The following is a 27,061-nucleotide window of genomic DNA, read 5'->3' as shown; positions in this document are numbered from 1 at the left end:
AAACTTTTTCATGCTTTCACAGAAATTTAAGAAACATTTGACTTAATTATATTTAAGGGTGGAACTTGGCATATTTAGAACATAGAAATACCCACACTGTCTCTGTTATGACTTGAATTAAACACTGATGCTGCTCAGCTTCTGTGTTTTAGAGAACAATTACATGTTTCCTCTTTTAATGCTGACCTTGGGTTAACAAGTATGCTTAGGAAATCCTGACAAACTTTCTATATGTCTTTTAAATGTTTTATTATCTTTGCCAGTCTTGCCAATTATTTCAAAAGTAAAAAGACTTTAAGAATTGGGGAAAAGTCATCACATTTTGTACTTAAAACTGATTTGGATAAATTAAAAACAGACACTGAACATTGGCCTGTTTCCCAAACTGAACCAGAATGTCTTTGCTCTGGTCTACATTTACCTGGAAATTCAGTGGCAGTCGACAGGAGTTACGCAGAGTAGATATCAGAGTAGCCTGCGTAACTCCCATCGACTGCTGGGCTTCCCTTCTGTGCGCTGTCTTCACTGCACTGCGCCACTTGAGGGGATGGATTTACTGCGTCAACTTCCTGATCAATTGAGCAGGTCTACACAGACCGCTCAATTGATCCAGAAAGATCGATCTGATGGCAGCAACTTTGCCACCCTCAGTATAGACATAACTTTGAGATTCAAATAAAGTTAAGAAAATATTTTGTTTTATAATAAAGATTTTCACATTCCCATACATGTAGTTGTTTTTGTTAAATACTGAATGAAGAGCTGCACTCTGAATTCCTGACCTGGTTGAAACTAGAGAGTGATGGCAAATTCACATATAAAAAAAGTTTCCCATATGATTTCTAGCCTGATGTTTTGTTGCATTTCCTTTCCATTATAGGGAAGAGGTGAACATACACACCTCTCTGAATTTTGTGGGTGGTGGGTGTTAACAGCAGGATTATTTTTAGTAAGCCTGGAAAAGGCCCAGGAAGCTCAAGATTAGAAAAAAGAGTGCAAATGTAATAATAAAGAGTAAGAATCTCTGCTCAAAAAAAGATGGGCCAGCAAACACAAAGGACATGACCAGCAATTTCCCTCTTTACTTCTCTTCTTTTGGGCAGGATGTATTTTTCCCCTCCCTAAACATTCAACAATAAAGATGATTAGGGTTTTGTCTGAGACAGAAAACAGGTTTATTTTTGATTATTAAAGATCCTATTTTTCACAAGACCCGGAGCATAAACACTGGTATCGTGGCCATATTCCAATTTAAGTAGTTACCATTCTGTGTGCCTAGAACATCCCTTGAACTTTCCACTGGTAACTATTCTTCACTTCTTGTTCAAAACCATTGTGCAGTGTTGCTATGTGCTTTTAAACAGTTGCCTTGTACCACTGGATAGGCGGCTGCATATTATGGATGAATTACTTCCTGTGCAGCATATACATATCTATGAAACTCCATTACCTCATGATAACAAATAGTCCCTGTAACTGGAAATTAGTAAATAATTCTGTTGATGGTGCACAAGAAACAGAATCCAGATCTCTCTCTCTCTTGGAACTACAGACCCAGAAGTTAATCATGTGTTTGTGTTTTGCTGAATTTGTGCCCAAGTAAATAAGATACCATTTTAGCATAGTTCTTTTTCAAAATAGAACCACACTTTTAAAAATACTGAAGCCTTAGTTATTCCCTCTTCTAGATCCCTCAGTGCTTCTTGCCTACTTTAAGTCTCTTTTTTACTATAAGCTATTCAGGGTAAGAAACTATTTTTAGTTTTGTTTCTTGCACTGCTCCGCTTATGTCAGCAGTTAAACTGCCCCGGTGAGGTCCATAATCAGGGTTGTGTGGGTGAAAACTGGCACAGCCCAGGGCATGAATAAAGCCCATAGCTGGCATTTTACACTTACAAGCTACATTTCCACAGGCAAAATTTAAATATTACACCGCTATCTGCGACCAAAAAAAAAAATGTTTTCTGTGAACAAACATTAATTTAACAAGAAGTCTCATCGAGTATGTGCCTCTATAATATAGCAACCACAATGGCATATATTAAAGGAAAACTGAGGGAAAAATATAGTATATGCAGCATGGTCTATTTCTGCTGAAAAAAGGTATTTTAAGGCCCTGATCCTGAAAAATTTAAGCATGTACTTAACTTTACTACCATGAATACTCCCACTGATTTCAGTGGGGCAGTAATAAATATGCTTAAGTGTTTGCAGGATCAGGGCCTAACTACATTTTCTGTATTCAGTAAATTGCTATTATTCTTTTCTGTTTGTTTACAGCCCCCCCACCGAGATATGTCATCATTTGCTACTATCGACAGAAATGTATTCTATTTTAGGGTTTTCTATAGCTGTAGTATCTAAGCATTATGCATTTTCTCCCTCAACGCTGAACCGACTTTGTTTCTCATTCCCAAACCCAAAAAAACAAAAGTTGCACAGTAGCTACTGCTAGACCCAGGCGCCACAAACAAAAACACTTCTTGCCTTGACATTACTTGACAAGACTTTTTGCATCCACTTTAACTCAGTGACAGCTTCTGAAACTCTGGCTTGAATCCAGCTAATAAATAAGAACCTTTCATTTGAACAAATCTTTCAGCCAGATGGAATTTAACCTACTATCTGACTGAACATCATACTGACCAGACAGTAGTAAACACCAAATACATCATGCAGAAAAACAGTGTTCTTTATATTGCCCATTGGATTGTGATGAACACCCTTTTAATACTCTGAAACGCCTGACTGCCATCAAGCAAATCACCACTGGAAAAAGACAAATTATTACATGCAATTAACCCACTCTTTTATGTGCTCAAAAACAGAGACAAGGAGGAAAAAAATGGACAAAAATGAATGAAAAACTATCCCATGAGAAATTGTTGAGAATTCACTTGCTTAAAAATTAATTATCTGTAGTACTCCTGCACTGATACGGTGGTTCCTTAATGTCAGATATTGTATTTCAGTTGTTTAGAGACCTTGCCCCCCAAATCTATTTTAAAATCTCTCATAAAATGGAATATTAGAATGATATTGGTATATTTGGGGAAAGTTAAGAAAAGAACAAAAGTGACAAAGAAACTGTAGTGAATGGTTTATGAAAAAAGATTAAAGGGCTAAATACGTGTATCTTGACTGTGACAAATAAGAGCGGACATAACAGTTCCCAAATATTTAAAGGGTGTAAACACAGTAAAAAACTAGAGGAATCCTTTAGGATAGCACAATGGGATATAACTACAAATAAATTAATTAAAGTGAAAATTTATGATGAATAAGGGGGAAGACTTCCTGACAGTAAAATCTTTTAGGCTGTACAACAGTCTCCTCCCCCAAAAGTGGTGGAAGCCCTGTTATTTGGAACATTTAAATTTAGACTGGACAGTACGTATTAATTTTCAGTTGATTTACCGGAACATGGAGGAAGTTCTGAGGACCAGAGGAAAGCAAATGTGCCATTAATTTAAACAGAATAAATGGGATGAACCAGGTAATTACAGGCCAGACACTGATCCCACTTAAATTAATGTAACAGCTGATACTGGAATCTTAATAAAGGTTTAAAGGAGAATAATATAATATATGCCAATCAACATGGGTTTATAGAAAATGGATCTTGTCAAACTAACTTGATATATTTTATTGAAGAGATTACAAGTTGGTTGATCAAGGTAATAGTGCTGAAGTGATATTCTTAGACTTCTGTAAGGCATTTGACTTGATACCACAGAAAACTAAATAAACCAAAATGATACAAAATTAACATGGCATACAATAGATTGATTAAAAGCTGGATAACTAATAGATCTTAAAACGTAATTGTAAACAAAAATAATCACTGAATGGGCATGTTTCTAGCAAGGTCTGCAGGGATCAGTTCTTGGTATACCATTTCTGTCAATGAAATGGAAGAAAACATAAAATCATTACAAATAATGTTTGCAGATGACACAAAGACAGAAGTATGTGGTAAATAATGAAAAGAACTGGTCACTGATACAGAGTCATATGGATCACTTGTGTAATTTGGGTGCAAGCAAACAATATGCATTACAATACTGCCAAATGTAAAATCATACATACTGGTGGGTGAATTTTTTTTGGCAAATAGTTTATTTATTAGAAAATGCAATTTATTTGACCTGAAACTATTAATAAATTCATGTTGAGTTTGCCAAAGAGTTTAAACAGAACTGAAAAAATCAAATTTTTTAGATAATGCCAACTAGATTCACAAAATGGCAGGGGGAAGGCAGCAGTGGCAGCCTCCTTTATAACGGTTAGCCCAGTGGTTAGGGGACACTCCCAGGATGTGGGAGACTATGGGTTATTCGGATTTAGGTTTCCCTCACAGTGTACAAATATATATGCAGTGGGCCAGAGAGTGTGAGAATGACTCTGGAGTCTGGTGGGAAGGCAAAAGGCCTTTCTCAAGGTAAATATGTGATTGAGAAATTTGTTTGAATATAATTTAAATAAAATTTGTTCTATTTTAACTTTTCTGGCCATAAGAAAACTGCAAATGCCACTGTGCTATGTGTGTGGGAGATTATATCCCACTTGCTGAGTTAACCTAAACAAAAATACTGAAAGAGTGCCGAGTAACATAGAAGAACTTCAGTTTGGATGCCATTATAAATAACATGCACACACACACTTGGATTCCCTCAAGAATCTGGAGTGGCTTTTATCTGGATTGCTGTCCAGTGGGAAAGTGAGAGAGCACAATCAAATGCCTGGACACCTGCCACAAAAGGAAGGCAAATCAATACAAAGTTTCTAGAGCAGCACCTGGTGTAATAGCATTATTTAGAACAGAATTTATTTTCATACTAGGATGTGTAAACAAGGTTGGGTGCATAATGGTGTGGTGCTTTCAGTCTACAGGAGGTAATTTGTTTCACCTTTCTGTTGAACACCCTTACTAGCTGGCCATATTCAAGCAGATTGCCTTGCCCCTATTCTAGTGGGCATAGCACAACACAGCATACAACTGTTGCTCTGTGGGGTAAGAAAATTCAGAAGGCAAATGGATGTTTAGAAATAAGTCAGTAGGTAAGAACCTCTTCAGAATGACTGATTAATGATCTCAGTAGACAGAAATTAAAAGTTGTACATCATAATATTACCTTAAAAACATAAACAAACCAATAGATATGTTCTCAAAAGTGATATTTCAGAGAAAATGACTTAAGTGTTAGGCAATGGCATTTCACAAAAAGGCAATTTATTATAGTTCAATTAGCAATAAACATCAGATGTTGCTTCAGAACCTAGTTATGGGACAGCACTTTCCCTTCAGGACGATGACAAACTACATTAGCATAATAGTTTATTATTCCCTGTACCATGTGATCAGTACAATGTGGCATTCCAAAGACAACAACCCATTTTGTTATGCCACAAGGACAACGCATGTACAAAATTGAATGAAGTGTGAACCTGAAGTAGCTGAAATGTTGGACACACGTTGCAGATAAAATAATAATTTATGCAGTGGCTTAACTGTGTAATTTTCTTTGTATGGTGACGAAAAAGGCTGCAAATATTTGAAAATGGTTGTCCCTCCTCTCAGATAACCATCACCGGGTAAAACATATTCAAAAGGGAATTGGTCCAGGAGAGAGTAACTCATTCTTATTCGGTCCTTCATTCTGGGCTCCTGCGTGAATCCCCACAAATCCCAGTTCCTATCCATTAAAACAGACACATGTATTCTTCATGAATGCTGAATTACACCTGCTAATGGAATGGGCAAGCAGCAGCTTCCAGAAATTAACCAATGAGTAGGGTTGCCCAGGAGCAATACAAATCAAAACCTTTCCTGGTGAGCATCAAAGCTACTGGCCGAAAGGTTGACAGTCTTGCATTCTCTCCCATCAATGTTCCTGTCTAGCAAAACAAGACATTTTTGGTGAGTTGGGGGGAGGGGATAGGTAGCATGGAAGAGCAGCCTTAGTGGCCATATTTAGGCATCCAAATGAAAGCTTTCCTACAACTTAACTAAGTTTAAGAAAATAAGAATGACCATACTGGGTCACACCAATGGTCCATCTAGCCTAATATGCCAGTGGCCAATGCCAGGTGCTTCAGAGGCAATGAACAGAACAGGGCAACTTTGAATGATCCATCCCCTGTCATCCAATTCCAGTTTCTGACAAATGGCTTAGGAACACATGGAGCATCCTGGCTAACAGCCATTGATTGACCTATCCTCCATGAAGTTACCTAATTCTTTTTTGAACCCAGTTAAATTTTTTACCTTAACAATATCCTCTGGCAACAAGTTTGACAGGTTGACTGTGCGTTGTGTGAAGAAGGCTACCTTTTGTTTGTTTTAATCCTTCTGCCTATTAATTTAATTATGTGACCCCTAGTTCTTGTGTTATGTGAAGGGGTAAATAATACTTCCCTCTTCATAATTTTATAGACCTCTATCACATCGCCCATTAGTTGTTTCTTTTCTAAGATGAAAAGTCACAAGGGACGAGTGAAACAAATTAGAATTTGTAGACTACGTGTGTCAACCTGCTATACTTCCAATGCCAGTCAGTAACTAGGTCTGTCCTAATCCCTAGCTACTTTGTCAGTTTAAATTTTGTTTTGTTTTGATTCTATTTAAAGACAGAATTTTCTTTTTAATAAAGGATGAAGATTTCCTAACAGAGTGAGAGATTTCTACTGCTTATTATATGGATTCAATTACTCTCTCTTTAGTTTTCCAAAGACACTGAAATCCTATTAGCAAGAGGTCTCTATTTTGGTGTGGACTACCTATGTAGTGCAATTGTATTCCATTCCAAAAAGATTCATAAGTAATTTATGAATCAGGAGAAAAATGAGGAAAGTCAAAATCTGATTTTATAAGTGCTAGTAACTAGACATCTGCCTTTCATTTGTACAATCCAGTTCAACCAATATGAAGCTGAAAATCCAAAGTAAATCTGTCTTTCAAGTGAGAAAAAAATGTAAGGAAGATCATTGATAAAACAAATGTCTACTTTTAATGATTAATTTTACTGAACTTTGTATTCATTAATCATTAGAAAATGCTGGTAGTACAAAGCAAACATTTGCCCATTAAAATTGACCTTTTACATTTTCAGGACTGATACCTTCAAAGAATCCCCCTTGCTGCAGATTCAGTGGACTCGGAAAACAATTGATCATAACCCTGTTTATAACAGCCCTTAACATATTTGAAGACGGTTATCTGGTCCCCCATACAGTCTTTTTATCTCAAGACCAAACATGCCCAGAATTTTTTAACATTTCCTCATAGGTCTGGTTTTCTAAGCCTTTTATATTTTTTGTTACTTTTCTCCAGACTTCCTCCAGTTCGTCTACATCTTTCCTAAAGTGTAGCACCCCAATCTGGACACAACACTCCATCTGAAGCCTCACCAGTGCTGAATAGAGTGGGACAATTACCTCCAATGTCTTACATACGACATTCCCATTAACATACCCCAGAATTTATTAGCCTTTTTCGCAACTGCATCACATAGTTGACTCAAAATTAATTTGGGATCCATTATAACCCTACATCCTCTACTATCGTCTAGACAATTATTTCCCATTTTGGAATTGTGCATTTGACTTTTCCTTCTTAAGTGTAGTACTTTTCACTTTTCTTTACTGAAATTCATCTTGCTGACTTCAGACCAATTCTCCATTTTATCAAGGGCCTTTTGAATTCTAATCTTGTCCTCCAAAGTGCTTGCAACCCTTCCAATTTGGTGTCATCCAAAAATTTTATAAGCAGACTCTCCACTCTATTATTCAACTCATTAATGAAAATGGTGAATAGTACCAAGATGCAGCACTGACTCCCTGAGGGACTCCAATAGATATGTCCTCCCACTTTGACAGTGAACCATTGAGTACTGTTTGAGTATGGTTTTTCAACAAGTTGTGCTCCCACCATGGAGTAATTTAATCTATACCACATTTCCCTAGTTTGCTTACAAGAATGTCATGTGGAACTGTGTCAAAAGCTTTACTAAAATCAAGATAAATCACATGTACTGTTTCCCCTCTGTTCACAAGGCCAGTACCGAGGGTGGAAAATTAAAAAACAAAACAAAACAAAACAAAAAAGATTTTTTAAAATTTAAATTAAATACAGGTTTACTTTTTATAAAAGAAACCTATTTATAAATAAAATTGAAATTATGACAACCTATGTTAAGGCCTAACCTAACTATTATATATTAAAATAATTTAAATTAATTAAAAAATGTTAAGCAGTACATGTGTTCTGTGAAGCCTTAAAGAAACTGAACTGGTAGAACTCATAGGCCAAACACCTGGACCCAGGATTTCTTGAAGGGCTAAACCAGCTTTTGACAGCAGTGGCCTCTTCTGCAGGTGCAGAGCAAATATTTTCTGTATTTCAGCTCAATGACTAGCTCATTCACAGTTGAGAAAGCAACTGGGAATTGCAAAAGCAGTAAAGTTTGTTTTTCTCTCCCAATCTTGGAATAAAAATCAGGTGTGAGAGAAGAAGAGCTACCAGTTCTAAAATCTCGAAGGGCATGGTGACCAGCAACAGTCAGTTCAATTCACTAACTACCGATAATACTTCTTTTGTCTAATAATTCAGTTAGTTTTAAATTCAAAACTGTTTTAAATGTATCTAGCACATAAGGTAGAGTTTTACTTAGCTAACAAAAAATTAAAATGCTATTTTTGTGAATTTTAATTTATATCCAAATAGATTTTGACACAAATCGCAAGTAAAAAATTAATCATATAGTAAATAAGAAATCCATCATTCACCATTTTCTAACATAATAAAAATGTAAAAATTAAGAATATGAATAAGTGTGGATTTAAACTATGTATTTGCTTAAATAAATGTGTATCAATACAATATATTCTCCTGGCTAGCAAAAAGAAGCACCAATTTTGTGTAAAAACTATGTTTACTTGCAAATCAACATGTTTTTTGGTTACCAACCAATGAGAATCAACTTTAGGAACATAACTAAAAAGTACAAATGCAAAACAAGATTAAATTCAATTATTTAAATCAGGGCTTCTTGTTTGCTGATTTAAATCTATTTGATTTAAATCAATCCACCCTGTCAATTATCTGGTCAAAAAGGAAATTAGGTTGGTCTGGCATGGTTTGTTCTTGACAAATCCACATTGGCTATTGCTTATCATCTCTAAGTGCTTAACAAATTGATTTTTTAATAATTTGTCCCAGTATCTTTCCAGGTATCAAAGTTAGGCTGACTGTTCTATAATGCCTCTGGTGCTCTTTTTTAAAGATAGATACTATATGTGACCTTCTCGAGATCTCTGAGACCTCACCCTATCCTCCATGAGTTCTTTAAGATAGTCACTAATGGTTCCAAGATTGCTTCAGGGTTGTATTATTATTTTTTAAAAGGTGATACTACAGAAGTGAGTTCCATAGAAAGAAAATTCCACGCATAAGGCAGAGACTCATACATACTTTAAAGTTTAACTATACATAGCTAACATTCTAATTTAAGATTCTAAACATGAAAGTATTTTTAAATAAATATATTTACAGTGCTAGAGTGGGGAGAATGACGCTCCTTAGTAATTTTTCTCTAAGTGGCCCTCACTATCCTGAATTTTCATCAGTGGGTGCAGTGTAAGTTTCTAACAAAGGAAAAAATACTGTGCCCTCTTACAGATGGCTGTAACTAGAAGTTGAAGTCATGGGAAGCAATATGACCTAACATGGAAGGAGTAAGCATAAAAAGTAATCAATAACTGATGCTTCATGAAAATGTGTTTATAAACACTGTAAGGTTTTGTTTTGCTCATAACACAAATCAAAGATGGTAAGTTAAATTTTGAACCCATTACTTTGGAAAAACAACAAAATGTATTTTCCCTGAAATACTGTAAGATGAAAGTATTCGGGATGTAACTTAATAGCAGAAGTTTGGTTACACACAGTGGGTGAGTTTTTAAAATGCCCTCAACATCAGCCTAATTTTGCTCCCACTGAAGTCAATACTTAAAATCCCATTGACCGCAATTGGAAACAGATTTAGGTCAATGATGGGCCCTTCTGAAAATCTGACCCGCTGCATCTTAAGGCCTGTATTATCAATTTAGATTTTATCAGTATGGCAGGAAATTGTGGACATTTGTTGGAGAGTTTATGGAAAGTTATAGTGATAATTTGAATCCATTGTGCATATTAAATTTAATATGCAATTTCATGCTGTTTTAAACAACAGCATGAGTCAGATACAGAACCTGAAAGCTTAGTTCTCACTTCCCATGTTTTTGCTGATTTGTGTCAACCTCAATAATAATTTGACGATAGTTTCTGGTATTTAATTAGTAGCATATAATCTCAGTTTCAGGCCTTATACTGAAACATTTTAAATGTTGCTTGTATAAAGTAATGTAGAAAATCACATTCAACATAAAATATATCAACTTAAAATGCCATTATTGACTCACATATTGTAAAAATGTAACATTTATAAAAACAATTCTTGCCCTAATGACCTTGTGGTATTGTTCATTCAGACTTTAAAATGCATGATTGGTGAGTCTGACAGACTTTGACAGGTTTACGAATAATGTTAAAGGAAAGTTCAGCACATGAACTAGCTATATAGCAAAATCTAAGAGCTCCAAGGTATGTGAACAACTTTATGCAAATTACATCACGTAGGAATGAAGAATCAACCGCTCCCCACTTTGGGCATAATTCCACAAATATTTGATTTAAATCAACTGGAGTTGAGGATGCTCATCACCTTGTAGGATGAGACTGTTTTTGAAACAAGAAAGTAACTTGTACAATTTTCTAAATATAGATCTCTTAGTGAGCTGGAAATAAAGATATTAAAATTAGTGTTTACATTACATTTATATTAGCTTTTAAATTAAAAGAGGTATTTATATCATGATTATGTGACATCTTAACACAACTCCATCATGCCAGCATTGAGGTGCTTCCACATTACTTCCAATATGAATTGCATTCACCCTAAAACAAGAGAAAATCCCTCACTTGCAGTTCTTGTTTATTAAGGGTATACAGTTATAACACACGACAGCTGTATGGATTTTGTGCTTTTGGCAAATTACAAGTTGGAATTTGCATAGGTTCAGTTCTGAGCCACGTACATCTGCTTGGAGCTCTAAAATCACTGGAAGTTGTGATGAAAAAAAGATATATTGGGTCACCTAGTCTATCTTCCTTCCAGTTCAGGACTGTTCCCTAAAACAGATTTTAATGCATTCACCAGTCTAGTTTTAAACGTTACAAAAAACAGGGCTTCAATCATTCTCCTGGAGAGACAATTCCACAGCCTCATAGATCTTCATGTCAAGAAACAAGAAAGAAACCTTTTTTGATATTCAGCCTAAATCTTCTTCAGAATTTTCTTATTCTCGATCCAGATTTCTAACTTCTGTATCACTTCCACATCCACCATCTTTCAATGATGTTCACTTCTCCCAATTTGTCAATTATATGCAAACGTCCTTAATATCTTTCACTTTCTTCCAAATCACTAATGATCCTGATTAAGATAGTCACTGCAGTACACCATGCTGCAGTACACCACTACTCTACTCATACTAATTTGATACATTACCATCAATAACTACACTTTATGTACAATCCCTTATGCCAGTTTTCAATATAGCACTCATAAAAATTAATTTTGAAAGTATGCTTGTGAGATACTCAAATGCTTTACTAAATTCCAAACATACAATCTGCTTTCTTCATCTGCTAATTTTAGAATACTGTCAAAAAAAGCAATCCAGTTTGCTTGACCTATCCTAGTTTATGAGATCTCTGTGGCAGGAATTAGCTTTGTGTTATTAGCTTGTACAATGTCTAGTTCACGGGGGACCTGGCGTCTCTGTTAGGCAGTAAATTGCTATTGGAATAGAAATAATAATTAATAGAAAAATAACAATCCGGTAAATTCATTCTTTATAAATGCATGCTATTCCTCATGGTTTCATTAACTCCTTGGGCTGAGGCTTTCAGAATTGTATGCTGACAGTCATGGTAATATTATGCACAAGTGATCAGTTTGATGCCTAGCAGGCCAACTGCCTGCACAATTACCTTAGTAGCACACGCAAATTACGTGTTGGTCCTCCCAGCTGATGGATTTTAATATTCTCCATCACGTCACCCAACAACAGTAATAGTAGGTTGTCATCCTCCACATAGACAGTTCTAGATGGAGATGAGATACACACTTTGCCAGTGGGCTTCAGCAGAGGAATGGTGAGATTGAAATCTTCTATTTCAGGCTCTGAATGGGAATGTGCTCTAGTGGACACAAACCCCTCTGCCTGTTTCCTCAAAGTTTGACTTCTGCTCTGTTCCCTACAAGACGTCCCTGTCCTAGTCCTGTCTCTTCCCCACCTCTCACTTCTCATCCCCCCTTCCCATTTTCCTCCCCTGATCAGTTCCATGCTCCACTCCTCAGGCTTCTAATCCCAATTCCAGGCTCCTTTCCCAGCAAAGTCCTAGTCTCACCTTCCCAGCCTCTCCAATGCAGATCATTTCCCCCAATCCCAATCTCTTTGCCCAGCTATTGCCAATTACCTCCCTCACCCACCATGGCCCCAGTCTCCTTGCCCAGCCAGTCAGTTCCCCACTTCCTGGCTCATCCAATCTGCCACAGCTCATCCCTATTGGCTCAAGTCCTAGTCCACCCCTCCCCCAGATCCTCATCTAATCTCAGACTGCCATCCCCTGCTATCCTCATAGCTCCCATTCTCTTTGTCCAGCCAGTCCCAGTCTCCCCCTCCCCCTCAATGGTTTCCAGCCCCTGTCTACTTACACAGCCAGTCCCCATCTACCCGCTTCATTCCCTGGCTCCTTGTTATTTCTCCTTCTGGCTCCATATCCCAGTCTCGCCATCACAATCAACTCCCTGAACCCACCCCAGGTTTGGCTTTAGTCCCTTCTGTATTGAAATCAGTCATGCTGCCTGGGTCCTGCTGGAGAGGGGCTCTGAGAGCACAGAAGAGAGGGCCTCCCTGCTTTCAGTTCCAGAGCCCGGTCCTAGCTCAATCCACAGCTGCCCAAAGGTGCAATTGCAATTTAGGTCCAATAAAAGCAAGCTGCAACATGCCCAGTGTGGATGGAAACTTCAGGGAATTTAGCTGCAAAGAACTGGAATGTCTTCACTATGTAAGTGTGAACTGTGATTTTTCAAAGGAAAAATGATAAATTGGCCAAATTTTGGCAGCAAAAAAGCCATCCTTTGCCAAACTTCAAGTCCCTGATCCAAAACATGGCAGCACTAGAGCTTCTCAAAGAAAAGGTCACCAGAATTTTTTAACACGGGCAAAACAACACATTTCCCCCTAGCCTTGTTCTGAGAAACAGCTGAATTGTTTTGGCTGGGGGGAAAACACCCAGCATGGAAAATTTCAATCAAAAAATATAAGTTTGGCAAAGTGATTTATAATTATATTTATATATGTGTGTGTGTGTGTATATATTATACACATATACATATACAGAATCACAGATCTACTTCTTCCCTTTCTATCTTGCCTATAAACTTGTACCTGTCTATACTGTCATTCTAGTTTTAAAATACCTTTCCACCAAGCTTTAGTTATGCTCACTAGATCATAGTCTCCATCATTTCGTAAGATCCTAGTTCTTTTTCTTTGTTTACTGTACAAACAGAATTTCTGTAATTTGTGTAAGATACTTTAATACATTAATGAAATTCTTATACTTTATCTTCTGTTCCACAACATCTCTGCCTTCTGTCTTAACTGAATATATTGCCACAGCTGGGAATGGGCAACAGGATGGATCACTTGATGATTACCTGTTCTGGTCATTCCCTCTGAAGCACCTGGCATTGGTCACTGTTGGATGACAGGATACTGGGTTAGATGGACCATTGGTCTGACCAGTATGGCTGTTCTAATGTTCTTATTAAAGGTTCAGCAGGAACAAGCTGAGGCTTAGCTTTAATTCACCCAAACCCTAATGACTCTTGTACTTCAAATGTGATACTGACAGACCTTATGATCCATGGAAAGTTACTCTTCTTGATCAACACTTCATCCAGGTAGTTAATATGTATACTGCTATGCCTAATGGCTTTTCAATATGATTAAGGCCCTTCGTTTTTGATTTTTACTGATTTTTACCAAAATTTCCTGAGTTTTACAAAAGCTATTATTCAGTTTTTACCGATTGCCACCTTAATTTTGTACTACTCAGGTACAGAAAATACAGATTATGTTATGAAAATACAATAGATGTATTTATGTTAATAACAAATTAGTCCAAATGTAACTGTGAGGCTGTCTGTTACACTAAGGCAGTGTAGTGGAAGACACACACACACACACACACACACACACACACACACACACACACACACGCATATGTGTAATGTCAATACTTAAGCTCTAAAGTGCCAAACTTCCCTGACCCTGCTCCCAGCTCTGGAAGGAGAGAGAGTGGCTCAGTAATGTGGGCGGCTCAGGTAACCAAGCCACCATCTCTCCTTCTGGAAAGGTTATGGAAATAGAAGAGGTTGAGGAGGAAGCTTGAGGAGATGGTGCCATTGCATTGTCTACCTCTTCCATTTCCAGGCCCATTTTTCTCTTTTTGTTGCTTTCTTCTGTCCCCCCATCTCCCAATATCAACCCAGAAAACTGGGAAGTTAATTTTTTGCACTGATTTTCACCATTTTTGTAATGAAGAAAGATAAATTCCTGGGAAATTGTAGAGATACAAGATGGGTGAACTAATATCACTTAGGTCCAATAAAAGATATTACCTCACCCGCCTTGTCTTTCTAATATCCTGGCACCAGCATGGCTACAACAACACTGCATACAACAAAATACAAACCAAAACCAGAAGGCCTTGAACATGATTAATAAAAGAAAAATCTAAATAAAATTATTCCCAGCTCTGAGGGTAAGATGAGTACAGGATGTCATGGAGTTATTTGTTATAAGTATATGCCTTCAAAGAATAAGAATTATAATTAAGCATTTTCTCTTCTCCAAAGGTATCAGTTATAACACATTTACACCCTGTGGAAAATAAAATGTTCCAGGAATATCTTAAGAAAAATTGCTAACTAATATCAATTAACAATCTTGTCACAAATAATAAGCAGTAGAAGAATGATTCACAAAGTGTCAGTTGGCTACAGTCAATATGGAGGAAGAATGGTTCTTGTGATTAAGGCATATGATAGGGGTCTATTCCCAGCTTGGGGACAGACTTCTTGTGTGACCCATTTTTGCTGTATACAGACTAACATGGCTACCCCTCTGGAACTATTCTCTTTCTCAGTTTGCCCATCTGTAATAACAATCCAGTCCTATGGAGAGAACACTTCCTTCTTTCATAAGGAAGGAATGCCTGTAAAGGATTCATACAGAAAGCACTTTAGAGGTATTATTTTACTGGCTATTGCTGAACCATGACAAGAACATAGCACCATTTTCAAATATAAAGTGATGATACAACTTCTGAAGATACAACAAAACATATGAGCATGCATCCTGAAGACACAAACCTAGAAGACAGGAAAGTTGAGCTACTTCCAACCCAGAAAAAAATTCTGTAACACTTATAAACCAAACCTGGAGCCATGTTTTGATTCTGAAGATAAACAACAGTGCCTTGTGAATATATGCAGCGAACCCTACGTGTCTGCTTTGCAAGTTTCTTAAATATGGCTTTATTCAATACACCTTGATTAAGGTAATGAGTTTCAAAAGAAACAAAAATCTGGATGGGCATTCTTACAGGCTTAGTTTGCTCCACATAAAATATGAGGCTCTTTTTTATAACAAGCTCATAGAAAAGCATTATGTCTGGATGGCTATGAGATAATGAGAAAAATATTAATAGAACGGTCACTTAATTATATTGAAACTCCTACAATACAGTATTTTTGGCAGTAATCTATGATATGTAAATTCCCCTTATGTACTTATTTACTGAATGCACAATAATCCAACAAAGTATCTAGTCTCAGTGCTAGGCAACTTTACTATTTTTTTATAATAATAATCAAATTCAAAGTGAAGCCATCAGCAACTCCTAATCACAAATTATAATCAAGCACAATAATTAAGTGGTATCATATTCTCCTGTCTTGGCAAGTACGTGGAAATCAGGACTGTTTTGTGGGACTATGTCTAAAGTCACAACTCAACAACTCCTCAATACAGAAGGCAGGACTTCACCCCTTGCCACTGGTTACTGTAAAACATGATAGCCTAAACAGTTGTATAAATTAGTGCTACTTTTTGAGATAATTAGTTGCTGAAAGCCTACAATGTATTCAGAACATTTATCTTAAGATGAGCCTCCTAGACTAGGTATCAAATATCTTTCTGCAGAGGCTCCTTATCTGGTTCCATGGAGCTGAATGGAGTCTCTGGTGAGCCCTGAGATGTATCTGCAACGTCTACACAATCGCTGTTAGGAAGGCCTTCAGACTAGCTTCCTGCAGTCCAGTCCAAAATCTGTCTCTTGGAAGACAGAGAGGTGACCACGCTGGCTACGACACTGCCAGCATCACCCCAGAATATGTCAAAAGACCTGGAGCAGACAACAATGGCTCTCTTAGCAGGTCCTCTGACACCAAATCCATCAACATCACTATTCTTTGTAAATAAACAGAATTGCACCAACATATATGCCTGACTCATATTATCCATTTTGCCTCCTAATGGAAACAACCCTGAATACTGGCTAGCCAAAGGGCCAATGATAATGTAACAGATAAGAAACACACTGATAAAAAACTTATACATTATTGTATACATAGACCTTTCACTTGCTAGACATCACAAAATGTAACAACAAAAATAATTAAAATTCTACTCTGAACAAGTAAGGCCTCGGTCTGAATTTAAATGCAAGTAAAGAGAGAATGCCCTAATATTCAAAGGCCAAGAATTCCAAAGTCCTATTGCATTGAAAGCAAGTATCATTGCTCCTAAAGATGTGACCTTTATGATGAAACAACTGTGGTTGCTCAATCAATTGTATGAAAAGGAGCAGAAGGAACCAAGATGTTAGCTATGCAAAATGTGTCCCATCTATTGCTTTATAATCCATAAAGGCCATTTTAAAATCTATATTTGGGAACTGGAAATCAATGCAATACAACCTGTACCAGCTCACATAATACATGAATTGTGGAGAGAGAAAGGAAGCCATCTACCTGTACCATTCTAATCTCCTAAGGAGCAGGAAAGGAAGAAAACACTGAATTGCTAGTTTAATCTAGAAAGTATAAAAGTGTGAATTTGTGTTGCAATATTTAACAGTTTACTTCTCCTGTAGACAATAAAAAGATCCCTTACCTACAAATATTTGTATTCTGAAAAGATTAAAAAAAGGTTAAGAATAAATCCAAGATGTAGCAACCCTTTACAAAACAAATATTGTATTAACAGACCAGCCCAAAATCCTGAACCTTCTAGTTACATATATTCTTTGCATTAATTTAAATAATTTATTTAAAAATACAGGGCTTGGACGTGACCATAAAATAAATCGAAGGATGATATTCTGATACCCTCGCTCAGATTTAGTATTTTAGTCCAGGAGTAGTCCCACTTATTTCAATGGGAGTACTCTTAGAGTAAGGTACTGTTCAAGACGAGTATGGATATCAGTATGTTGCCCTTGGTATTTTCATTAATATAATTTTCTAAAATAATAGTATGTATTGTTGTTATGATCTACAGCCTTCCTATATGTGAAAAGTGGTAAATGAAAGCACTGTCAATCCAGATATCTGGCAAATTAGAGGAATATTTGCCAGCTTTCTTTGAAAAGCAGTCTTTTATTAACATATACAGGGCAAAATTCTGCCTTTAATCCTTAGAGTCACATATGGGGGAATACAAAGGAGTCAACCTGGTGGATGGTTTGAGCCATGCTGCTAAGTAGGCCCTTTTGCTGCTCCAAAAAGCAGCACTGTGTGCCCATCTACACCATGCTATTGACAAACTGAGCCTAAACATTATGAGTGCACAAAAAATCCTAAAATGAATATTAGCTGGTTTCCTAGCTGGGACCTGACCATGGTGAGCCAGTGAGTATGACAGATAGGCCACTCTCCAAGCACTCTGGAATGCCAGGTAGAAATCCTACCTTGCTGCTTCATGAAAGTGTAAAATAGTATTACATTTCAGAAGACCTTGGATATCGAAGTTGGATACTAATGCCATACTATGCACTAAACTGTCCATTAAGAAAATGTTCGTGCTCTGTATAAACCTTAATACACTTCAGCAGGAATGACTGGTTTCATTAAATTAATACATCTCAAGGACAACCAATATATCTATGGCTGCTGTTTCAAAGAATGCCAGTTTATGGAAACTTTTATTAATAGGACCTTTACTACAACTACCATTTTGGTAAATTACATAGTATAGCCTTTAAGTTTCTTTTTCTTTTAAAACAATATTTTTAGAAGTATTTCTTTTGGGCAAACACAGTAGAATAACTAACAACTAGATTCTACGCTCACGTATGCAGGCATACATCACTTTATTCTAAAACACATGTTCCTGTGCATGCATGTGGAACTTAGCAAGAGGTTTTCAAGCACCATCCACCACATAGCAGAGTTTAATAGAAACCTAGATCTTCTGAACTTCCCAGCATTTTCTGATCAAATAATTTATTGTTCATTCATAGAAATTATGTACAATTTCATAAAAAGTCTTTTAGACTGCAAGTAGATAGTCTGACAACAATTTTAAATAAAACTGGATTAACTGATTGGATTTCCTCTTAATGTTTAATCCAAGTAAAGTAGAAAAGCACACATTTATCTGTGAAGGAATGACAGAAAGAGTGATACTTCACATATCAATTTCATTTTTCTAAAAGAGAAAAAAACAGAATTTCATTTAAGGACATCTAATTTCAGCATAGAAATGCATTAGTTATTAAAAAGAATTTTCCTAGGAAAAAATCTGTGGAATCAGCAATATAGAAATTTAAAAAATTATATTAATCTTCATAGTATTATAACAATGTTATATTCTTACCTTTTGTGATTAAAAATGTAAGGCTAATATTACCTGGCCTTTATTATTAACATATTTTAAAAAAAGAAACAGGATCAACAGGATCCATTTACGACAATTTCCCCATCCTCAAAATTATTTATTTTTCTTTACTTTCATAACACGGACTGTAATTAGTTTTGATGCCCATTGTTACAACATATATTCATGTTTCCCTTAATCAATTAGCAATAGCTCAAAAGCAAAATAATAATAAATTAATCCTCTATTTTTATTATGTCACAGAATCTAAATATAATAAATGTGTGCAAAACGGTTTAGGACTATAGCAAATCAAGAAATGCTGTTTAGGTAATAGTATTTTTCCCTAGTGGTTTCACACTTGTGGTAGAAAAACTGATTCAGACAAGCCCTATTAGTGTATACTACGGTTGATATTGACTTGGAAAAAACATGATTTCTATGGATATAATTTAGAGATGGATATCCTAGTATAACACATCTTTAGTATTTTTTTACATTTCTTAACAGGTAATCAGATGTACGTCAGGCACTAACAATGTCTGCAAAGGTATAATTGTATACACTATAGTATCTGACACACCATTTTATGCAGGAGCTATTTAATTATAGATATTGGGATGATGATTATGTACGCAGTAATGGATCCAAATTGGATTTTTCCAGAGAGATTGTGTTCTATATTTTAAAAACTGTTAATGTATTGAGTCTGCCATTATTAACGGTTGCTAATGTGAAAAAGAATATAATATTCATATATATTTTTAAATACAAATTAAATTTGTATCAGAACTAAGAATCTGGAGGCCTGATTCTAATTTGATTATATTTACAACCCCTGCCTCTACTTTGAGACCTTATCCATTATAATATATTATTATATTACAATACATTCCTGAAAAATAAGATTGATTGATATACATAGTGATTAAGGTATTAGCATTATAAATAAAGAAATAATTAAGGAAGACTATAATCTCATTTGTTTATATTTTATAAAACTCTAGTTTGGATTAGATATACATCCTGGTTCCTTTTTTATACTAATGTTTCAAAAGAGTCTGAATTTAAAGCATAAAAGAAAGGAGGAAAACAAAGCTGTAAGAACACTAATTCATATTACAGTGATGACTTGCAGATCTAGAACATAAACAATACATTTTTTGTTCACATGACACAAGGATAAAATAAATACAAAATACTTCAGAGCAATGCCACACCCCTCTGATTAAATAGCATTTCACAAATATTTAGATAAAGTCTGAACAAATCAAACAAACATCTAGGCAGGAAATTATGTTTTAATACACTACCACTGTGCTATTCCAGAGAGCCTGAAAGCAGCCTAATTTGAGAACTCAATCAAGCAAAAACTAGTATAATCTCATTGCCGTATTTGCAGTTAATGAAAGCTATTTAAATCTGTGACATTCTGATTTTTATAGACGATGGAAGCAAAAATTATTTGTTTCACTAATAAGACAAACATACATTAAATTTAAGATTTTATTATTTACGTTATCCTTACTATCTACCAATCAATGAACAATATTAAAAGATTACTCTTCTGCTACTCACTATTGCTCCAGGATTTCAGTAAATATTTGATACTGATTTCAAAGAAGCCTGAATCCTGCTGGCTAGCCATGTCTGCTGCATACAAAGAGGCTTCTATAATTCTGAGCAGTTGAAGTGGCAGGTATTATATATGTAGATGTGACTGTCACCAGTTAGTGATGTAAAGGAGGGGTCAGAAGAGGAAATGAAGTCTCTGCACATCAACTTCTTCCGTTGGAGGTAGGTAAGCCCTCATTTAATACAACAACAACAACAAAAACAGACCATGAGATGCTTGTCCTCTGCTCCTCCTTCAGGGCTGGTACTTAGTTTTATTTGCTGTATTTTTTTTCACCCTGCAGACATTCAGTAGGTGCTTTCATTTATTCCATTCCACAATGAACCAGATTTCTGCTGCCTTCCCATAGGCTCTGTTTAATGCATGTACTGTACCAAAGCAGCTGTTGTATAAACATTTAGAATGTCTCCTTGAAGCATGTTTGAGCTGGCCTTCTAATAGCGTGCAAGCTGCCTGTCTGAAGCCTTTTCCTTTAGAGACTGATAGACTGAACGTATGCACCTCCTCCTGCAAGCAAACACAGAGTATCAACTTGAAGCCCTACTGAGAATGTCTCTTCTGCAACTGAATGAATTTCACAGGTTCTGTTATTCTTTTCTTTATAGAAAAATCTCTAACAAGTAGCGTATGTGTGTTCTGGTCAGCTGCTTCCCTTCAGTCTGTTTCCAAGAACAACACACTGAATTAGACACAACTGCATCATGCTGCGGTAAAGCAAAGCTGCACCCATATATCTGATTGCAGTGACGTTTAAAAAAAGCCCATCAGTCAGCCCACTTGCAGAAGGGAAGCACTTGCATAGCATCAACAACCAGACATTTAAATGGCTGTCCGTTCTCTTCTTTCATGGCTAAAGAAGAATCTCAGTTTGATGTCATTTTTGTCTTGACTTAGACTTCTTTAAGATGAGAGACAGCAAGCTGAATTCATATTGGAAAATGAAACAGACAACTAGTTGCTTATTATGCCCTCTGCATTTACTACACTAAATTTGATTACTAATTACAATTTATCTATTTCTTAAAATTTTCTAATAATCACAATACCTCAGTATGAACAATTTACTAATAATGAAGATGAAGCTGCAGCAGAAGTTTTCCAATGCCTTTTTGCTTCCTGAGTTCTTGGTATCATGTTTCTTGATTCCAGTTTGCTTGGTTTTACATTATTTCTTCTCTCATCTAGTAGAATAAATAGTGTACTGTCTGATCATATTCAAACAAACATATAGCCTCTCCCTAGTGGATTCATCCAACAATGTTGTGAATTGTTGTATTTTCAGAAACTTGGTTCAAGTGTACAGAAAATTTTATCTTCAGATTTAAATTCCTAGTGATATGTATTTTATCAGGTTGTTTTCCTCTGAAAATGCATAATTACACTGAAATGTTTAATAAAATACATAGAATATTGAGGAAAAGGCCAACAACAAAAATCATAATTCTAAAACTTATTCTTTTTTTCCCATCAAATGCAAAAGTACACATAGAAAAAGACCTTTTTACATTGTGCCTACTGGTCTCAGAAAAAAATAGCTTTACAAAGACGAACTACAGTAACAATCCAAGGCATTGTTGAGCTTTCTCAGTCAAGACAGCAATGTTTACAAACTCATCAGCCTAATAAAAATACCCATCCACCAGAGAAACAGCTATCCCACAATTAACAATCACATCAGAGTTCAACTTCTGATCAATTGACTTATTTAAAAGAAAAATATAGCACGTATAGCCACGTAAAATCACACTCAATCTTATTATTAAAGCAACTTGAAACATAAAGCACCAGATTTAAAGATGTGTTAAAATGTATTTTGATCCTATTTAAATGTTTTTCAGTATAAATTTCACTCTAATAAGAGACTATCTAGAGATAGCAGCATAATTTTGGCCACCTTTTGGAAATAGTCTTAAAACAGCTGTAACAGCTGAAATGGCAGTAACAGCAGCACTGTACTTCAGATCTGAAAGAAATTCCCCAAAGTGGCTTTAACACCAGGCTAACATGTCTTTAAAAATACATATGTCCTGCTTTCTTCCACATGAAATTAATTTCTGATATCTCAGAATCTTATTAATTATGTATTTCAGTAGATGAAAAGCAGACTACCACAATACAGAACCCTGAGGTATAAAAGAACTCTTTTTTGATGGATTCTAGAGCCCTATGTATTTATAGTATATCAGTATCATGGTTTACACGTTTTTGTCTATGACAGCCTGGATTTTGATACATGTGAGTTTAAAATAAAGAGCTCTAATATAACATTTTTCATCATAAAAAGGAAATAAAAGATCAAGAATCTGAGTATTTTCACAGATCTGCCATGATAAATTGCCTATTTCTACTATCACAGTAGTTTGCAGCACATCAGTCATCTACAACTGCCTTCAAGCCAGCCCCTCACTCCTGCTGTCTTTTCTCTTTTGGAGAGCACAGGGAGAGGCTATTCAAGAGTCTTGGGCAAAGGGACTATCCCCACCATCTGGAAGAGCACCAACAGTACATAACCCCCTGCTTGCTTGGAGTGGCACTCTGTTCCCATTAGTGATGGCTAGGCCCCCAGAGCAATGGTTCTCAAACTTTTTAAATGGACTTTTGTCTAACAAACGTGACCCCCCTTCCCCTGAATCATGCCCCCTTTTCCCCCTTCTAAAAGTGGGGGCCTTTTCAGAAAAAAAACAGAGGGGGGCGCTTCCCACGCTATAGGCCCTGTTTTTTTCCTGAAAGGGGGGAGGGTTGATGGGAAGGGGGACACTTCCCGTACTGTAGGCCCTAACAATCATGCCCCCTTTCCCCCGAATCCCCCCCTTTCAGAAAAATGACAGCGCAGTGAGCGCAGCAGCAGCAACACGGGGAGCAGCGAGCAGCGGCAGGGGGCAGCAGTAGCACAAGGGCAGCAGCAGCGCAGGGAGCATGCCCAGCAACAGCAGGGGGCTGCTGCTGCTGCTCTGGGAGGTGGGTGGTGACTGCTTCCATCTATGGGGAGTGTGGAGCTAGACCAGCTCTGTCCCCTGCTCCGTGCCTCCCCTTGCCCCCCCATGATCCATGTCGCATCCCCCAGGCCCTCCCCCACTTTGAGAACCACTGCCCTAGAGACTGATGAGCCTGCTACAGCCTTGGCTAAGAGACACATCTCTTAGCTCCTGTGGTAGATGCTTATGCATTTAGCAGCAGAGGTCCCAGGTTTAATCCCTCCTGTCAATGCTCACGTGTGGTTCGGCATTACAAGTAGAAATGGTTTTCAGCCTATGGGAGGCTTAGAGGACTAGCCTTACATTAAAATCAATGGTGCTCTCAGGCACAGACTATTATGATTGCTATAAGCAGCTGTTCTCCAAGTAAACTTTTGAAAACAGAGATCAAAGCTATTACCCAATAGGAGAAAAAGAATGGAAAAAATGTGTAGTATGTTTACATCTTTGTGATTACTGTTTGTCATAAAAAGTCATATATGCTGTTAAATTCTCCATATTCTGAGCAACACATACAGGAATTCTTAAAACAGCTCCACTTATATGGAGCTGCGAGTAGAGTACAGCACAGGCCTGCAGCCTGATCAGATACAATTTCCAGAGCTTATTTTAACTTTATTATGGAGGGAACTATGTGGTGCCAAGACTTTTACATTCTGAACACAAAGAAACTGCAATTTGAGGCTAAACACAAGAAGTAGGGAAGGCCTCTCAGGATCACGTCTGAAGCAGACCTTAGGAGAAAACTAAGTATAAACTGTAGGTTTGTGGGTTTTTTATGTGTAATACAGTGGATTAGTGCAGTTGAACGTATCTCCCTCTAGTGGCAACTACTGATAATTAAAACAGCCTGCTCCTTGATTTCTACTAGGTAAGGGAATTACTCTCTTAGCTCAGGTAGAAGGGGATTGTGCTTTGCTCCTTAACGACCTTGTTTTGATCCCCATTGATAAACCGATGGTGTTTGTATTTGTCAGCTGCTTTATGCACTGTCTAATATGCTGTGGTAGTATAAAATGGGTACTCTGGACTTGACCACAAGGACACCATAGAGTCTGATCTAGGGCTTAATTATGGTAGTTGTCAGGCTGGGCCCATCAGCCCTGATCCTCAAAATACTGAAGAACATGCTTAAGCTACTGATTTATTCAAAGTATGTGCTTAAATACTTTGTGGGATCCCTGCAAGATTCTAATAACTCTCTGATCCTGCTCAGCACCTTGCAGGCTCATGCTAATGTGATCTGAGCACAGGCCTTGGAGCTAGAAATATTGTGTTGCAATCCTAGCTCTAAAACTGATTCTTTCTGTGGCCTTGATCAAGTCACTTAACCTTTCTACCTCAGTTTGGGCCAAATGCTATGTCCTTTTAGTCAGACCATATTCCGGTCTAAGTTGTACCAACTTCACTGCCATAGTGGAGTTACTCTGGATTTTCACTGGTATGAGCTGTGCATTCCTTCCATCCTTTACTATTTTTATACAGTGAATATCAAGGAAATTATTGTGGCTTGCCGTGGAATTTGATTGATAAACTGAATTAGATGCATATGGCCAGAATGAAGAACTTATAAAGACTGAGGAAGGTCCCATTGACACATCTCCAGAATACAGGACATCCCCTCATTTGCATGAATCTCCAAAACTCTATGATGGCATGACCTCACATGTACAGTGTGTGTGTGGCAAGGTCACGGCACACAGAGGACGCCATTTTGCAGAGTACATGTGCATTCAAGATCATGCCAGAGAAGGCAGATCAGCGTGCTCTGCAAAACGGTGTCCTCTGTGTATTCATGATGATACGGACAAACCACGCCTGGGACAGGGGCAAACCTTACAAAACAGGATTGTCCAGCTTAAAAATAGTGATCATGTCTTCCTTTGTGTATGTATGAATGGCCTTCATGAGTGATTCCCAAATCAGTTTGATTCCTCTGAAAGAGACACAGAGTAGAAGGGAAGGGATCTGTTTTTGTTCATTTCAGGATAAGCATTAGATACAAAAATATAAGTGCACATAAATGTCTATTTTGTTTGTAATAAGTGGGCACCACTGAATATTCTTTCTTAAGGTCATATTTTATTAAGGAATTAGACCTACTCTATACTAATAATAATTACCACTGTAAAATATGCAAAAAGATTAAGTGATGGCTATTTAACTATATGAAAGCTTGTCTTTCTCACCAGCAGAAGTTGGTCTAATAAAAAAATATTACCTCACCCATCTTGTCTCTCTATTTGAATCCATACATTTATCTCATAAGAATTAAACAAGTAAATATAGTAAAACACAGAAAATTAGTTTTAAATAGTTCTTTAAAGTCTTTAAAATATTTAGTTTTGTTAGATTTCATTCCAGGGCATTTACCTCTTCAAAATTTAACTTCTTTACTGCAGTATTTGGATCCTCTATTTTGTTCTGCTCTTAAAAGACTTGAATGACTTTCAGTTTCAGAAAGAAATCTGGTTTCTTACTTTTCTGTTGCAAACAGCAACAAAGTTGTGTTTGTTATCAGCATAGTCTGACAGTAAAAGATAGGCCTGTGGGTGGGGTAGATCTTTTAAAAAATATTTCACAAAATATTAATATTTGGACTTATTCATATTTGAATTACTAAAAAAGTAATAACAGAAGAAGTCAAACTCTCATCCTAAATAAAAGCATGCTCTTTTAAGTGGCTAAGAGTACATGAATTCCATCTCACAATTTGTATATTACAGCCCTTCATACTTTATTTTTATTGAATATGAAAATAGAGGAAGTTTATATATTTACATTGACCTTTTCTTCAAAAAGAATGCATAACATATTCTATCTTGTATGTCTCTCTCTCTCTTATATTTATATATATTTTATATATATGTATATATAAAACCTATCATTAAGATTTTAAGTTCTTTGAGGCACAGCCTGTCTCAGTACAAAGCCAAGTTAACTATCCGCACTCAACATTATTATTATCTATACTATGCTAGCTTCCAGAATCCCCAGTGAGGATACAGTCCCCACAGTGCTACATGTAGTATAATTTTATATTAAAATAACATTCCCTACCATGAAGAACTTACATCTAAATTAAGATGTAGCATATGGGGCTAGCAAGCAAGGGGAGGAGATATGGGAGGCAGAACAAGGGTAAAAGCGATAGGAAGACATGGTTATATATGCTAACTATACGTGACTAGCTAGGTAACAAGTAGCAGTTTTCTAGTCCAAAGATCTGTGAGTTTGATTTTAAAAACTAAATAAACCAAATATATCAATATGAATCACCTTCATAGGGATAATCAGTTTGTAAACTATCACAAACATCACAATGCAAGTGGGTCTTGAGAAAGATTAAGAACCAGCATACTGGCTTTATGGATTAATCTGGGGAGGGAAT

At 36.6% G+C, this 27,061-nt stretch overlaps 1 protein-coding gene across 6 annotated transcripts in view; it reads right to left on the bottom strand.

Moving 5' to 3' along the window:
* The window catches only part of FRY (FRY microtubule binding protein), a 364,004-nt gene that overhangs the window by 239,951 nt on the left and 96,992 nt on the right, over positions 1 to 27,061 (bottom strand). For 2 of the 6 annotated variants that reach the window (XM_067562951.1, XM_067562953.1), the window contains exon 1: positions 20,638 to 21,105. The exons of the other annotated variants lie outside the window; for them this stretch is intronic. In XM_067562951.1, the coding sequence (XP_067419052.1) occupies positions 20,638 to 20,707 (70 nt within the window). In that variant the 5' untranslated portion in view covers positions 20,708 to 21,105. Of the gene's footprint in view, positions 1 to 20,637; positions 21,106 to 27,061 lie in introns of those variants that run through there. 6 annotated transcript variants of the gene reach the window in all.

Source organism: Emydura macquarii, unplaced genomic scaffold (assembly GCF_026122565.2).
Source record: "Emydura macquarii macquarii isolate MOO-44397 ecotype Brisbane River unplaced genomic scaffold, CSIRO-AGI_Emac_v2 contig_2473, whole genome shotgun sequence".
Taxonomy (NCBI): domain Eukaryota; kingdom Metazoa; phylum Chordata; order Testudines; family Chelidae; genus Emydura; species Emydura macquarii.
The sequence above is the reverse complement of the archived record's forward strand: the minus strand, read 5'-3'. Positions and strand labels throughout refer to the sequence as shown.